The sequence below is a fragment of the Falco naumanni genome, chromosome 6 (assembly GCF_017639655.2).
Source record: "Falco naumanni isolate bFalNau1 chromosome 6, bFalNau1.pat, whole genome shotgun sequence".
Taxonomy (NCBI): domain Eukaryota; kingdom Metazoa; phylum Chordata; class Aves; order Falconiformes; family Falconidae; genus Falco; species Falco naumanni.
Window position 1 is genome coordinate 7,072,471 of NC_054059.1, and position 14,896 is coordinate 7,087,366.

Consider the following 14,896-nt stretch of genomic DNA (forward strand, 5'->3'; position numbering starts at 1 on the left):
TAATAGGCAAAGAAAAAGCTGTGCGTGCAAGCAGAGCAGAACAAGGAATTCATTCACCACTTCCCGTTGGCGGGCAGGTGTTCAGCTGTCTCCAGGAAAGCAGGGCTCCATCACGCGTGACAGGTACCTGGGAAGACAAAACACTGTCATTCCGACACCCTTCCTTCTTCCCCCAGCTTTTTCTTGCTGAGCATGATGTGGTGTGGTATGGAATACCCCTTTGGCCAGTTGGGGCCAGCTGTCCCAGCTGTGCCCCCTCCCAGCTTCTTGTGCACCCCCGGCCAGCTCGCTGCTGGGGTGGGGTGAGACACAGAAAAGACTCTGCAAGCCCTGCTCAGCAACAACTAAAACATCCCTGTACTGTCAACACTGTTTCCAGCACAAATCCAAAACATAGTCCCATACAAACTAATACGGAAAAAATTAACTCAATCCCAGCCAAAACCAGTACAATAAGATGTCTGCATAATGTGCTGTAATCGAATATACCCTGTGACCGTGGAAAGCAGTCTGGATAAAAAAGGTGGTTCGAGGATCTTCAGAATTTTCTTTATTTTCCCATTATTAAAAAGCAGGCTTCCCCACTGAACTGGTAACTAAAGAAAGCTGAAGGACAGAAGAAGAAAGGAATTAGTTGACTGCTTAAACAAGAGTGGTACGAACTAAGTAAAAAGGCAGAAAGCAGTGATAAGGGTTTCATGTAAACAGATGATCTCTTCTAAATTGATAAGTTGTATTTGGTACTGAATTTCAACAATGTGACTGTTGGAGTAGCATGCCAAATTTTTCAGATTTCACCCACGTGAAAAGGTCTGTATTTACTTTATACGAGAATAGGATTTAAAATGGTCTCTACAAAGTTGAGAAAACTATCTAAAGGAGAAATTTCAAATGAGTAAATGTTCGAGCTTCTGTCCACAGGCAGCAGCGGTTAGCCGGACAAATAGGGACAGCAGACTGCAAGGCAGGATGTTCCCTGAAAAGAAACTAAAGGCAGTGGTGGAGCGTGGGCTCGTCGCTGTCTTGTGCTCAGCTGTGGCAAAAGAATATGCTCTTCCCACCGTATTTGTGTAGTCGTGGTTGGAGCACTAAGCTGGGATCTGATCCTTTCTATGCGAGGGCAGCTGGGGAAAAACAAGGCTGAGACTGAAGATGTAGTACAGAGGACTCAGACATCACTGTCAAGAAGACTGAATAAGAGGAACGGCTTGTAGACTAAAGAGAACTGAGAAAGTGTCATATGTCTGGTCTCGTTTTGCCAGAGTCTTTGCATATTTAATCAGTTTCCAGAGTCTGTAGATAATACAAATAAGATTTAATTGCAAGGGAGGTCAAATTATATGGAGGGCAAGGGAGGGATTTTAAGAATAACCAAGCTTGGAAGTGCATTGCTTGCAGGCTAGAGAATCTCCATGAGTAGGATTTATTTATATAAATAGAGGGTTTATAATATATGATATATTCTCCAGCCTACAAGCAGTTCACTTGTGGATGCTCTTGATCCTGCTTTGGCATGGGAGTGTGGGGGTTCAGCAGCTTGAAGACATCTTGATGAAGGAGACCAGGATGTTTTAAGATGGTGAGAGAAGCTAAATTAGATTAGTAAAACACTGCCTTCTGAATTGAGGTTCCAAAGTAGTTGATGGGTCATCATAAGCTTTTCTCAAGTTAGTTCTCTGTTTCTCTTTTTTCTGAACTAATCCTTGTTTGTTGCATTCTGCCTGTGAGATTATTTACCTAGAGCAATAGCACGTAGTACTGGAAGAAGTGTGTTCTCTACTCTGTTGGTCTGTCTCTGCAGAAATCTAAATAACAAACATTAAAGTTGTTATTGGTGACTCTCCCAAAATTCACTGGGTCAGACCTGGCATACCAAGGGTGCTTGTGTAGTGTGGAGTTATTTGTAATGGTCTGCTAAGAATTGTGTCTCATTCCGCCTTGTATAGATTGAGCTTTTGTTAAACACAGCCCAGGACGACTGACTCTAATGTCCACATCTGTTTTTATGTGGCTTTTTCAAGGCTTTGGAGGTTCTTTTATTGCTCCCTCTCCATCACCATCCCCAGTCACTCCAGCTCAAACCAGCTTACTACAGCCTAACTTTGATGCAGCGTTTGGGACAACAGCTCCAACGACTGGCAGTTCATTTGATGCATCAGGTGAGCCACAGGGTTTCTTCCTGTGAATTTTCTAATGTGTTTTATGTGTTAGATGAGTGAATGACGCCATATTTAGGCTTTGAGTACAGGCAATATCAGTTATTTCCCTCTTCCTTCTCTACTGGAAGAACTCAGGATGATGTTAAGGTTGTTGTGTGCCCTACAGCTCTCTGTACCCATTTTTTATTCTACTATGTCAGTAAAAAAACAAACTAGTGTAAACATCCTTGCATGTGCTTGAGATGTGCAGAATCAGGGATTATGCAAGGAAAACACTGTTCTGTAAATCGAGTATATAGGCAAGTCGTATTGCTGCTCCTGCTGAAGCTATTTTTGAGCTTGCATGGCACCTGAGTGTACACAGAATGGGGACAGAGTTCACGTTCTTTGCCTGACTATAAGCTTAAACTTTCATCACTGCTATCGTTTTGTTTGCATCTCTTCCATTCTATGTTTTCCATGCTGGGTCCTTGCTACAAACTTAAAATTGGTGAGTTCTGCAACTGAACAAGAAAAAAAAAAAAAGTTGAAGTAGTAATGCTGCTTGGTTAATTGGTTGCTTGCCAGTGCACATGCTGCCCCTTCCTATAGACTTAACATTAGCATGTACCTCAAACACAGATCAGAAGATAGAACGCTGACATAAGATATACCAGGTGGTTTGACTTCAAGGGATCTAAAAATTAACTTCCGAGTTAGATGACTGGACTAAGGATGCTGGCTCTGTCAGTGTGGATGGTTCTGGTTCCTTCTGATCTTATAAGATGTTAGTAGGTTTTCCCAATTCCCTGCTGCTTGCAAGTCAATAGTAACATCTTGAGACTTCCAATCCTGTTGCTGTAAGATGTCAAGGTATAAGACTGCCTTTGTCACAGTAATTCTGACTGGTGTTTGCTGCAAGATGTTCATTTTAAAAACCTTTAAATGAATATCTCCTAACAAGTGTGTGTGCATCCGACATCTCTCTAGGGATGGCTGTAAAAAAAAATAGTGTCATGTGGAAGTGGTGTTGTGTCTATGGAGATTTAACTTTCCATTTAAAGTCCTTCTAGGCATGTCTTCTCGTACTAGTTCGCATCAGTATAGCTCTTTCAGGATTACTGTACGTTCAGTGTCTAGTAAAATGACATGCATGCCCTTGTTGGCATTACTTCTAACGTCAAACAGTGTTTTGGTAAGACTTGTGATGTGGTTGTCTGTGCTATATTTGTTGGAGCAACAGCAAAGTGGCAGGTAGGGTTTGTCTTACCACAGCTGCTGTTCTAACCCTTTTTCCTTTCACTTCCAGTGTTTGATGGCTTAGGTGATCTTCTTATGCCAACTATGGTTCCTTCGGGCCAGTCTATAGTACCTTCAGCCACAGCAACAGTCACTGCTTCAGCAGCAAGCAAGGGCCTCGGGAGCGATCTTGATTCATCTCTTGCAAACTTAGTAGGCAGTAAGTGACAAATTTTGGGTCTAAATGGTGTGGCGTACAACTGCGTTACTTTCCCACAGAGCCAAATACCCCCGTGTTTTAGCTGGCTTCAATGTCCTTCTGTTTCCCTGGGCAGATCAGGAAGCTATAGGCAGGAATAAGGCCTGATCCAGATAACTTGTAGTCTGGCTTCATAATTTGTCCCTGTTTGTGCCCAGGATCTGAGTCAAGTGATGGGATCTGTGTATGGTAGGTGGGATTTGTAATGCGCGAACATCCCAGGTACATTCACAGACACATCAGACCCTTAATGGGTCTGTCCCTGTGTAATAGTGGATGGGGAGGTAAACATTGTCCAAAGCATCTGACAGCAGTGTGGAATTTAGGCAGAAAAGCTGGTGGCCCAAATGGCTGACTTCTTGCTTAACGGGAGGAGGAGCAGCAGTGGGGTCAGGAGTGCACAGCAGCCAACAGTGAAATTTCCAAAGCATGTTCTTGAAATGCTGAACTAAAAAGTGTTCTCTTTCCTGTAGTAGCAGAAGGGCTAGAGCCTTTATAAATAGAGATAAATATCCACAGCCCCCTAAAAAACCGAAGAGGCACACCTAGGCCAAGGTGTGATACTACTGAAGTTGTATTTTGGAGGACTGCGTAAATGGAATACTGTTAGTATATGTATACACACCACAGCCAAGATATAATGAACTTATGATGCATACTATCCTGGTAGGTGTGGGGGGAAATGACCATGCTTAGAAGTCAGAAGGACTGTTAATCACTTGAAACCACTTCTGCCTGTCATTTGCTACGTCCAGGTTTGGGCGAGAAAAACAAACTTAGCCGTTTGTCACTTACAGGACGTGTACTGGTCATGTTACAACTTAGCTTAAAACTTTTTCCAAAGAGTTATTAAGGAAACTACTTGGAGCTTCCATGTATGATAGAGCAGATAAAGCATTGCAAATCTTCCAGGTAACATTCAGATCTATGTGTCTGTGAAAAATAGCTTTTTATTCCCGTATGTATAATGAGGAACAGAAACTAGTGTTGTCATTCATGGCAAATAGCTTGGTGCCCTTAAATAACTCAGCGTTTTGTAGACCTAAATATATTGTTACTTTGGTTTGCTTATGGAGCAAACCCAGCTTCTTCAAGCACAAGACATCTGCAGGGTTCCTCAAATGTTTGTCCTAAAGAAGAAGGGGTAGATGTGGCCAGTCCTCTGACGCTGCCTAAATGAGGACAGCTGAAACTTTATTACTCTGTATAAGCCCATGTGCAATGAAACATGAGCTGGTTTTATGTGCTTTAGTTTACTGAACACGACTTCCTTTTTTCTTATGATTTTTCAGATCTTGGCATTTCTGGTACCACTTCGAAAAAGTAAGTTCAACTTTGTTTTTAAAAAAAAAAAAGAAAGAAAAAAAAAGTTCTCAACTCTGCTTTATAATCTTGCATCTATTTCAGTGGTTTTTAAGAATCAATGAACGGGTTATGCGCCCCCTCGCACCCAAAAAATCAGTTCAGAAAAATTCTGGAAGAAGTATTCTATTCTGTACAGATTCACTGAATAATTAAGGTTAAATGCTCCTGACGTAGCTTTTAAACTTGCTTGCTTTAATCTGAGTCCTAGAATTTTTTATGTAAATCACTGTTTTCATATCGGACAGCTGATTTCCAAACAACTTAAAATGGGAAAATAGTCCAGATAATAAATTCTATAGCTCCCCTCAGTAATCTAGGCTAATATGTAATAGTTTTGTTATCTTTTTACAGACACGGGATGTGCTTATCATATAGGCATTGGAATACTTGTAAAATAGAAAAGAAGTTCATTCCATGCAGTGAAAAGGTTCTTTTTGCAAGAAGAAGTATTTACATCATTGCATTGATTTTTGAATGTATCTTAATCTGATTGCTTCCTTCTGTGCTTAGTCTTCCTCTGTATGCAAGACCAGTTTATGATGCGTGTACTTCAAAATGTTTTGTGCCTCTTGTGGAGATGATAGGGGGGATATGTATAAACACATCATGAGGTTTATCCCCAGAACTTACCTTCCTTCAATCTACTTCATTCAAATGGTGTTTCTTATTCTGGATAGAATGGCCTCTAACAAAACCTGGGTTTGCAACGGCCCTTTTATTCTATGATTGATGTGTTTATCTTCTATCAACTTTTTTCAGAACCGAATGCTTTCCTCCTTCAGCTGTTTGAGCAAAATTTCCAGCAATGAAATGACCTTTCAAAGACTTCTAGCAGGCAGTGCTACTTGCCTGGCCCCTTAGAACAGGCAGTAGCAGTCCCTCTTCCTACTTTTCAAGGGCGTAATAACAATAATAAGAAATAATAATAATACTTTACCTTCATTCAATACTAAATAAAACCTCTAATTTTTAATTCTCACTCCAAAGGCCGTAACTATATAGCTGACTTCAATATAGAGCGTACTGGTTTCTGCTGCTAACAACCCTTGAAACTGAGTGACTCCGAAAGTGTACTTGTCCGTTAATAACTTAAACTAATATACACCATAAACTAATGTAGCTGCAAGCCCAACGTTCATGTATGCCGCAACTGGTTTTCGTTTTCACTGTGAGGGTATGTAAATAATGGCCCTGTCTGTCTCCCCGTCTGTTAGGGGAGACCTTCAGTGGAACGCTGGAGAAAAGAAGCTAACAGGAGGAGCCAACTGGCAGCCAAAAGTAGCACCTGCAACATGGTCAACTGGTGGTGTCCCCAGCGGTCCATTGGTAGGTAGTTAATCCATCGATACCACTGGTATTGAAAACTCAATATTTTATGAGACTATGCAGGCGTACGTGTAGGCACGGCTCCTGAAGTCTACTTCAGGTAAAGAGCTTCCTTCTGTATAAATGGTATGATTGTTTCAAGTCACATTTTTAAGACCAGATTTACAGCTGGTGTAAATCAATCATTGAGACTAGGGCAACGAAAAATATACTAGCATAGGTATCAAGATATTACTCTACATGTGCACGTAATACCTGTGGACGTTTCCAGGTGTGTGGTTAGCCATATAGGTCTTGCCAACACCAGCCCCTGGTCAGTTGCCCAAAGACAATAGTATTGATCCAAAGCTGAAGTACTGGAAGGAGAGGAAAATAAGTTTTTCTCAAGCTTCCCTGAATGAAGCAGATCAAAAGACTAACTACAGGATATTCATACTGATCAAGTGAATGATGTCAGATCAGAACTGATTAGCTTGTTTGGCAGAGTAAAGCAGTCTGTTGGAAAAGCTAAAACTGCCCTTTAAAACGTATCAGAAGGCACTAGCTTTGAGAGAAGAGGGTTGAATTGAGCTAAAAATCTAAAATTGGCGCAAGAGCAACTTGATCACGCGTAAGCTACAAGAGGAATCTGAAGAGGGGTCATACTTCATCTCATCAAAGTCGCACAGGGCATAAAATGTCCTCCATTTGAAAAAGTTGGGTTGGAAAGGGAAGAAAACGACTGTCAAGGGGGAGCATGACCAGTTCAGATCCCTGCTGCCACAGCCAGATGTTAACGTGACTCTTAAGCACGTTCCAGCTTGTTCCTTAACCTTATGGAAGACACAAGTATTCCCTGAACTTGGTACTTCATTGAATGTATTAGTTGTAATGTCAACTTTTTCTCTTAATAGAAAGGCTGGGCAATACTGTACAGCGTAAGTGATTTTATTATTTTTTTTTTAAATCTCTTACTGTACTTACTTACTAAACATGAAGATACTAACAGCACCCCACCTGCATTACAGTTATTACTACTGGCTTAAAACTAGCTAGAAGCCACCTAACATGGCTCTTCTTGGACAGTCTGTCCAGCAGGCAATTCTCGGGCAATGTGTACTTGAATATGGTAGCAGTGATTAACCATTTCTGTCCTGTAAGCTTGAAAATGATGGCTTCAAACTGTCTTTACTGGGATGTGAACTATTTGATGTCTTGTACTACTTGAAATTTCTAACTTCTGTAACATCAGCCTAATCTTGTAGTGGCTTTGCCATTTGATAAGTAACGAGCCTTTCTGGAAAGCTGGGTGGGTTTGATGGCATTTCATGAAACTTGGGTGCTGTATATATTTCTTCGAAGTCATGCATTCAGGTATTTTTTGAAAGTAAAGAAAACTAGATCTGCAGGAAAAATAAATGTGGACACTGAAATGAAGCTTTGCTTCATGTCACTGTTGAACCATTTCTGGTTTGGTCACTTTGGTCACTTCTTCCCTTCTTTGTGACCTTTCACCTTCTGGATTAAAATCAGCAGAATTTCATAAGTCTGTTTCCTCAAGTGATCTTAGTGCTTTGGGGCAAAGGCAGATTCAGTTTGTGTGGCCATTTTCTTGGCAGCTGCCTACCTGGATTTCAAGCTACGTTGTGTTCCTGTGGCTGCAGTCCAGTTACTGCGTCTGATGTCACCTTGCTTTCCATACCTGAGTGTCCAGATGTTGGTTTTAGCCTGGGGACAGCTGTGCTGCTAGCACAGTACGGCTTTTAATTTAAATGCTCCCTAGAAAACTTTCAGGCTGGAATAGAGTATAAAGAGTATAGTATATAGAATAATAAGTAATTATTAATGAATCTGGAACAGGTTAATCTTGACTTGTTTCTGGTTTCCTAAGAAACTGGCATATTTTAGTCTGGAAGCAAGGATCAACCCAGGGCAGCGAATGCAGCATTCACAGAAGTGGACTGTGCAGTGAGTAATTCCAACGTATCTCCAGAGACACAGTGTCCTTTGAACTGAAAGTGTGCTAGCTGTTCTCCAAACGTGGTGGGATATAACTGATTCAGGGTAGGTCGTAAGGGGTGTGGAGGCTTGGGCATGACCCTACAGCTTCTGTAATAGCTGAAGAAATTGGGCCAGTATACTTAGGACATACGATAGCAGTAATGAGATTCCTAAAAAGCCTACTACCAATTTTAAATGCCTTCCTTGAATGTTTCCTGCCTCTCTTCAGAGTTGTTAATAATTTGAGCTGTATGTACTCCTGTGAAAAAGAGAGACCTGGATGCTTTTGAGGCCATAAGGAGACTGTGCATGGAAAGTTACAGATAAAGGAACCAAGAGGGATGATGTGTAGGTTGTGCTAGATAAGGGGGGTGGCCTTGTTCAAAGATGCTGTTGTGCTGTATATCCGATCAGACTACTAAACTAACAGTTCTGTCTTCCTGAATCCTAGTTAAAGGTCACCTTAAAACCATAACAAGTTAAGCATATGCATGAAAAGCATAACAAGGTAAACTAAATTCTCCCCAGTAAAGTACGTAATGGTTGTGATTGCGGCTTAAGTGTGGACTTATTCTTCAACTTTAATGAATCTCAATGCAGAAAAATACTTTTCTTTTTTTATTTTTTTTTTTATAATTGGAAGCTAATTATAGCAGTTATTTTCCTGAGCTTTACAACCTGCTTAAGCTTTTACTAAAACACAGTGCTACAGCAAGTGCTATAGTGTGTTGGCTAGCAATTATGAAGTTGGGATACTTTCTGACATTATGTAGAGGAGGAGGAAAGTACATACTTTCGTGAGCCTATTTTGGGTTGTATTCAGTAGATTGACTCCATTCATGAGAGAATGGAGTCTGTCACCCTTGCTTGCTTATGAAGCAGCAAGCTGAGCATCAGTGTAAGGACTCGTTCAACTCATTCTTTGAAGCATTGTAGTTTGGAGGTTAGGTATTACCTGCTACATAACAGTCCTACTTTCCAGAACAACTTTGGGAACGCTGGAGACTCCATGTGGTTTCCAGATGGCTGGTGTTACAGAGATTCCTGCATTTTTAGACATTTTTTTTAAAAAATATTTTAGACGGGAGCCGTGCCTCCGGCAAGTGCTGTTCCTACCACAGGAGGTACTCCACCTGTCCCACAGCCAGGAGCAGCATTTGGGATGGTGAGTCTCTCTTGTTACGCTGCTTTCCTTTCTTCACCCGGAGCCCTGCTCACACTGTGTTAATTTACAGCCCCCAGCAGGCACAGGTGTACCAATGATGCCCCAGCAGCCAGTTATGTACGGGCAGCCTATGATGAGGCCACCATTTGGAGCTGCCACTGGCCCTGGTGTACAGGTAAGTCTTACTGCTAGATGAATGTTTAATTGCTCTCCATTTCCCTAAAAAGTAGCTTGTGTGTACAGATTATTTCAGTTCAATTCTACCTGTAGATATGTAAATGAGATTTCTTACAGCATCAGCTGCCTGACTGGTGGCAGATCGCATGAACCACTTTGATTTTTTTCGATTCCCTTGTATGAGCCCAATGGGACAGGTTTGAAAAGTCTCCTACAGCTATTGGCATCCAGGATGTGGTTTTGGGGGATATTTCAGTAAAGCTCAAAGTGGAGCTGGTGGGCATTCCTATTCTGCTTAGAGCTTGTCAAAACGTACTAGAGCTGCGCTCAACAACTTCCCTCCCAGCCCACCAAGAGTTTCTTCAGAAAACCAACCTTCTGCTTGTGAACAAGCTAAAGTCTCCAGTTCTTGGATGACGGCTGTTTCTCGATAGATACAACTTTGTTTCAGACTGGTAGCCTGCTGGGTTTCTTGTGGTGCAAAACAACTGCGTTCAAGTATGAATGACCGTAACGTATGGGATGTGGGAGTGCTCAGGATGCACGCTTTTCACAGCAGCGTGCGAATTTAAGTACTATGAAGTTTTTCTTCTAACTTACATTAAGGGGGAATGCAAATGAGTGATTTCAGTCTTCAGTCAGTCTATATTCTTTTGTAAGTGGGAGATACATGACACTGCTTTGTTTTTCATGTTTTTAAACTCTATTTACTTAGTCTGGCTTTGTGACAGTCACATATTTAGACAGACACAAGGCTGGCCACCTAAAACCAAAGCAAGCCTATTCTTAATTCTATACTAATTAAAAACAACCAGGAAAGATTATGTCAGAGGTCACTGGTTGCCAGTGATAAGTCCTTTGATTAATATGATGAAAAAAACCTAATGGAGTAATTAATGCTGAAGTAGGTTGAGTGAATGGAGACATAACCATCCTTCATGTTGAAGCAGGTGGTATCAGCTGCTTCTCATACTTTCCTAAGGGTTCTTTTTAACTTGAAGCTGGTAAGTTTGGAAGTGCAGCACTCTGATACAAAGCTTCTAGCTCATAGCCAGTAGGTGATGCAACTTAAGTCATAATACCTGTTCCAGGCTATTTTTTCAAAGTAGAATTTGGTTTGTAATAACTTTGAAAAGGAAAGGGTCTTTGCAGAGGAAAAGCAGGGAATGACTTAGCTATAGCATTATGCTTCTTTGTAAGTTGGAAGTCCACCTTGTCCTTCATGTAGGCTGGGAGATGGAATTCGGTGCTGCAGCTCTCAAATCTGACTTGTAACACTTGAAACACTTGAAACATGAAAGAAAAGCCACCTCCCTTTTTTTGCAAATATTAAGCAATCAACCTGTATCAAAACACACTTTTCAAGTAGGGAACCACGTTCCCGTTGAAGTTTGTCTGGGTTTTCTGTGAAGGAATGGAAGAACTTGAAACTGCTCTAAGTGAGAAGGTATTTGGTCTTCTTTTCCTCCCGCCTTAAAACCGTCTCTGCACATCTATTATCAAGAATAATACTATGGAAGACACAAATGTATTTATTTTTTTTCTCAAAGGTTAGTCATCAAGGTGCCAGGGCTACATATAAAACACCTCTAGTACCCTGAGTAAGGTAGGGGACGGGGAGGAGTAAGGACAGGGTAGAGAATCATTTGGCTTCCTAATGAGAGCGGTTGCACGGAACTTCAAAACCTTAACATTTTCTGTGGAATAACTGATGATTTTTATAACTACCAGAGGAGGGACAGGGTATAATATAGTCATGTCTCCAGTACGCTTTGGACTCTTATTTGCCTTACTGGTGTAGAACAACTTGTACTTAAATGCCAGTCACAAGGGTTTTCAGCTATACTCTGCAGCATGCACTCTGCTTATTCTGCACCTCAGTGTTTAACGTCTAACAATTGCTTAACTTCTGTCTGGGTTGATGATCCTGACAGCATTCTGTCTTGCAGGGAGAGAGAGACTTGAAGCTATGCTGATTAGAATATACAGTGTCTATAACTTTATCCATTAAACCAGCCAAACATTGTTGACCCTGTAGTAAGGGTGGAGTCTGAACAATGCTTGAGCCAAATGGCAGCACGCTGAACTTGCAGAAAAATGAGAACTTTGTATGCTTGCAGTGTGCTTGTCTGAGAACCGGCCGTATCTACCTAATGCTTGTGTATCCTTGTCTGCTTTGTTTTTTTCTGCCTTCCTGGCTGGCGTCTGTTAGCTTTCTCCAAGCCCAACTCCTGCTACTCAGAGTCCCAAGAAACCTCCAACAAAGGACCCATTAGCGGATCTTAACATCAAGGATTTCTTGTAAACGATAAGGTATTCTGTGACTGCCTGCCTAAGCATGTTACGCTGTGGTACGTGTCTGGCACACAGGTGTTGATTAGGTTGGTAGATTGAATATGACTGATAACATCGTAGCCGCAGAGATAGGTAGAAACGTGCACTGATATTGTGGTGGTTTACACAGAAAACAGAATCCTCTGCCCAGGCTCTTAATTTTAGCCTGAAAGCTTGTCTTTTGGCTACTTTTTTTGCCAAAAGTGACTGCCAGGAGAAGTTCTCTTCGGTCTATAATTTCCATTTTCACCTTGTTTCCATTCAATCCAAGGGTTAATGGCTTGGGTTTTTTCGCCCTGAAATGAATACTGAAACAAATAGAATCATAACAGGGTACAAATACTGGGGGCAAAACAGTGATGAGGAGGCTTGTGGATGTGGAAATGGATTGGTAACATAGGCGCAAAGGGATCAAAAGAGGAGAAACTTGCATGTCCTGATCTTCAAGGGAAAGTTGTTTGCATCTCTTAACTGCTGCCAGCTAATGTTCTCCCCAACCATACAAATTTTCAAGGCTTTGCTTTTCTGAACGCTCGGGCATGAGGTCCTGAGCAGCGCCGTGTAGAACAGCAGCGGGCAAGAACAGAGGAGTAAATGAAAAGAAACAATGGAGGAGAAGCAAAAAAAGTTCTACAGAAGGGAAGGAAAAAAAGGCAAAACCATTACGGTGGGGGTTTTAGAGAAAGATGTTGAAGAGGGGCAAAGTAGAAAAGTCAGATCAAATCGAACATTGAAGCCAATTAAAAATAATAATGCAGAAATAAAGAAGGCATTTTGTAACTAAGACTAGGATGATTTGCCAGGTGGGGAGAGGACGATCATTACCTATCCTAAAAGTCTTCTTCACAAGTCCCTTTTCTTTCTTCCTATAGCTTAATTCTAAGACTTGTTCTAAGCCCCCTCTGCACTGGAATTGGCAGCAGTGGATGGGAGCAGGCTCCTTTTAGCAGGCACCACCCAGTCCCACTTCCCCCTTCTCCACATTCCAGCCCTGGGGAGTTGTACCTGGCACTTGGTGGAGATGGCCAGGAGTGGAGATGCACCTTCATTGCTGGGACTTGCTGCTTTCAACTTGAGTTTATAGTAGACAGATTCATACCTGTCTGTGGGAAGAGGAAGACGGCTGCTTCATTAAAAGCTGATAACGTCTCCTTTGAGGTGTGAAGTCACGAGGAGATTTGGTTCGCTTTTTAGAACGTGCTTTATCTAACTCATTATTCTGGTTTTCATCTAATACTTTTCTGTATTCACAGCTGCAGTTTTTCTGACTGGATGATAAAAACATGAGTTTGGAGTCTACAAACAGATGCTCAGAGTTTCAAAGTGAGCCACCAGTACCAAACCCAGCGCTTACTCAGACTTTCTCTTCCTCCTGAAACGTGTAGCACAGCTGTGAAAGTGAACATTAGGAATGTGTACTACCTTAGCTGTTATCCCTACTTTCTCGAAATTTGTGTACTTGGGTTATTTGTGTTTTACAATTTAAACAATGGATGTATGTTTCTGATGCCTTCTAGTGCTTTTCTGAACCTATCCCATGGGGGCAGATTATGCAGCTGTTGTTTGGTGAGCCATTTGGAGCGATGTCTGTGGTTTTTTGAAGGTTTCAATGTATATAACTTTTTGAGGACACCTAAAATTTCCCTAGGACTTAATTTCTCCTTTATCTGTTACGAAATATAGTGTGATAATACCAGATAGTAAGAAAAATACTTATAAAATTGTGCGGAATACATTTTTTTTTCTCCCAGTCACAGGAATCTCAATTGTCGTGGAAAAAAAATGTTTTATTTTTGTGGCACTGTATATGTTAAGATAATTTAAAGTAATATAAACTTCCATAACAACTACTTTTTCGATGACTTACCAAGAATGAAAAATCATATCTGAAAGAATACCATATTTATTGCTGGTTTTATTTTTTAATCTATTTTAATTATTTAAGTTTTTGCATTTAAAATTGGCTTATTTATCAGTTCTTGCTAAATGCACTGAAAATGTAAAGGGTCAGTTTCTCTCCGTGTAGTTGGAAAAAGCGACCATAGTTGTGCTGGCATTAAGGGATTTCAAATACAAGAGCACTCTTTGGTGTATCTGTAGTCAAAACATTACAAGTGACGTTACCCATTTCTGTTCAGTTCTTACGTACATCTCTTAATTTAGTGCTTACCTGTGTATGCCTTAGGCTAGTGTTTTCTCCATTGCCCCGAATGCGCTGTGAGTAGCTTTTGTACTATTGGTGATTAGATTTAATTCTGATCCAGAGATCCATGCCCTTTACTGTACATACTGTGTTTCTTTAATTTTTATTTGTTCTCATACTGTTTCTGCTGATGGCTTGGCGTAAGATCTTGACTCTTCAATGAGGTCACTGTTGATCAGTGTTACAAGTGGCTTGGCAGTTCTCTGTAAAAGCATATTGGGTTGGAAAGATATTCACCTAAAGTCTTTCAAATGAACTATTTAATCAATGTATGGTACCATTAAAAGTGGTTGTATCTGAATTTGCTGTGGGGATAACATACACCGTAATGGGAAAGTTCTAGAAAAAGCTAATTTCAAAATGGCTTTTCTTTGTATTTCAGTTTAAAATCAACAAAAAAAAACAAAACAAAACAAAACCCCCCAGTGCATGTGTGCCCTCTGAGATGCAATAAACACCTTGATCAAAGTAACTACCTTGTTGCCAGTTTCATGATCATTGAGATCTTGAGCACAATAATACACTGCGAGAGGGGAAAAATGTGCCCAGGTCCTGACACTGACTGCTGGGTCTGCCGCACGCGGTATTGGCCTCTGGTCACCTTTAAGCAGTGCAGGAGAGAGCCATACAAAGCCAGAGCGAGCGCAAAGCCACAGGTGAAGTGGGGAGAGGGAGAGCAGAAGTCTCCACTTTGACCTGTAGCACCTCGT

The 14,896-nt window shown here is 41.2% G+C and overlaps 1 protein-coding gene across 32 annotated transcripts in view; it reads left to right on the forward strand.

Annotated features, from left to right (window-relative positions):
- Positions 1-14,658, forward strand: part of SNAP91 (synaptosome associated protein 91) — a 71,098-nt gene extending 56,440 nt beyond the window's left edge. For 14 of the 32 annotated variants that reach the window (XM_040598075.1, XM_040598074.1, XM_040598087.1 and 11 more), the window contains 9 exons: positions 2,022-2,159; positions 3,448-3,597; positions 4,929-4,959; positions 6,216-6,327; positions 7,221-7,244; positions 9,389-9,472; positions 9,543-9,647; positions 11,862-11,962; positions 13,237-13,349. In XM_040598075.1, coding sequence (XP_040454009.1) covers positions 2,022-2,159; positions 3,448-3,597; positions 4,929-4,959; positions 6,216-6,327; positions 7,221-7,244; positions 9,389-9,472; positions 9,543-9,647; positions 11,862-11,954 — 737 coding nt within the window. In that variant the 3' untranslated portion in view covers positions 11,955-11,962; positions 13,237-13,349. Of the gene's footprint in view, positions 1-2,021; positions 2,160-3,447; positions 3,598-4,928; positions 4,960-6,215; positions 6,328-7,220; positions 7,245-9,388; positions 9,473-9,542; positions 9,648-11,861; positions 11,963-12,855; positions 13,142-13,236 lie in introns of all 32 variants that reach the window. The other 18 variants (XM_040598080.1, XM_040598088.1, XM_040598094.1 and 15 more) reach the window with 6 other exon arrangements.
- The last annotated feature ends 238 nt before the right edge of the window (positions 14,659-14,896 follow it).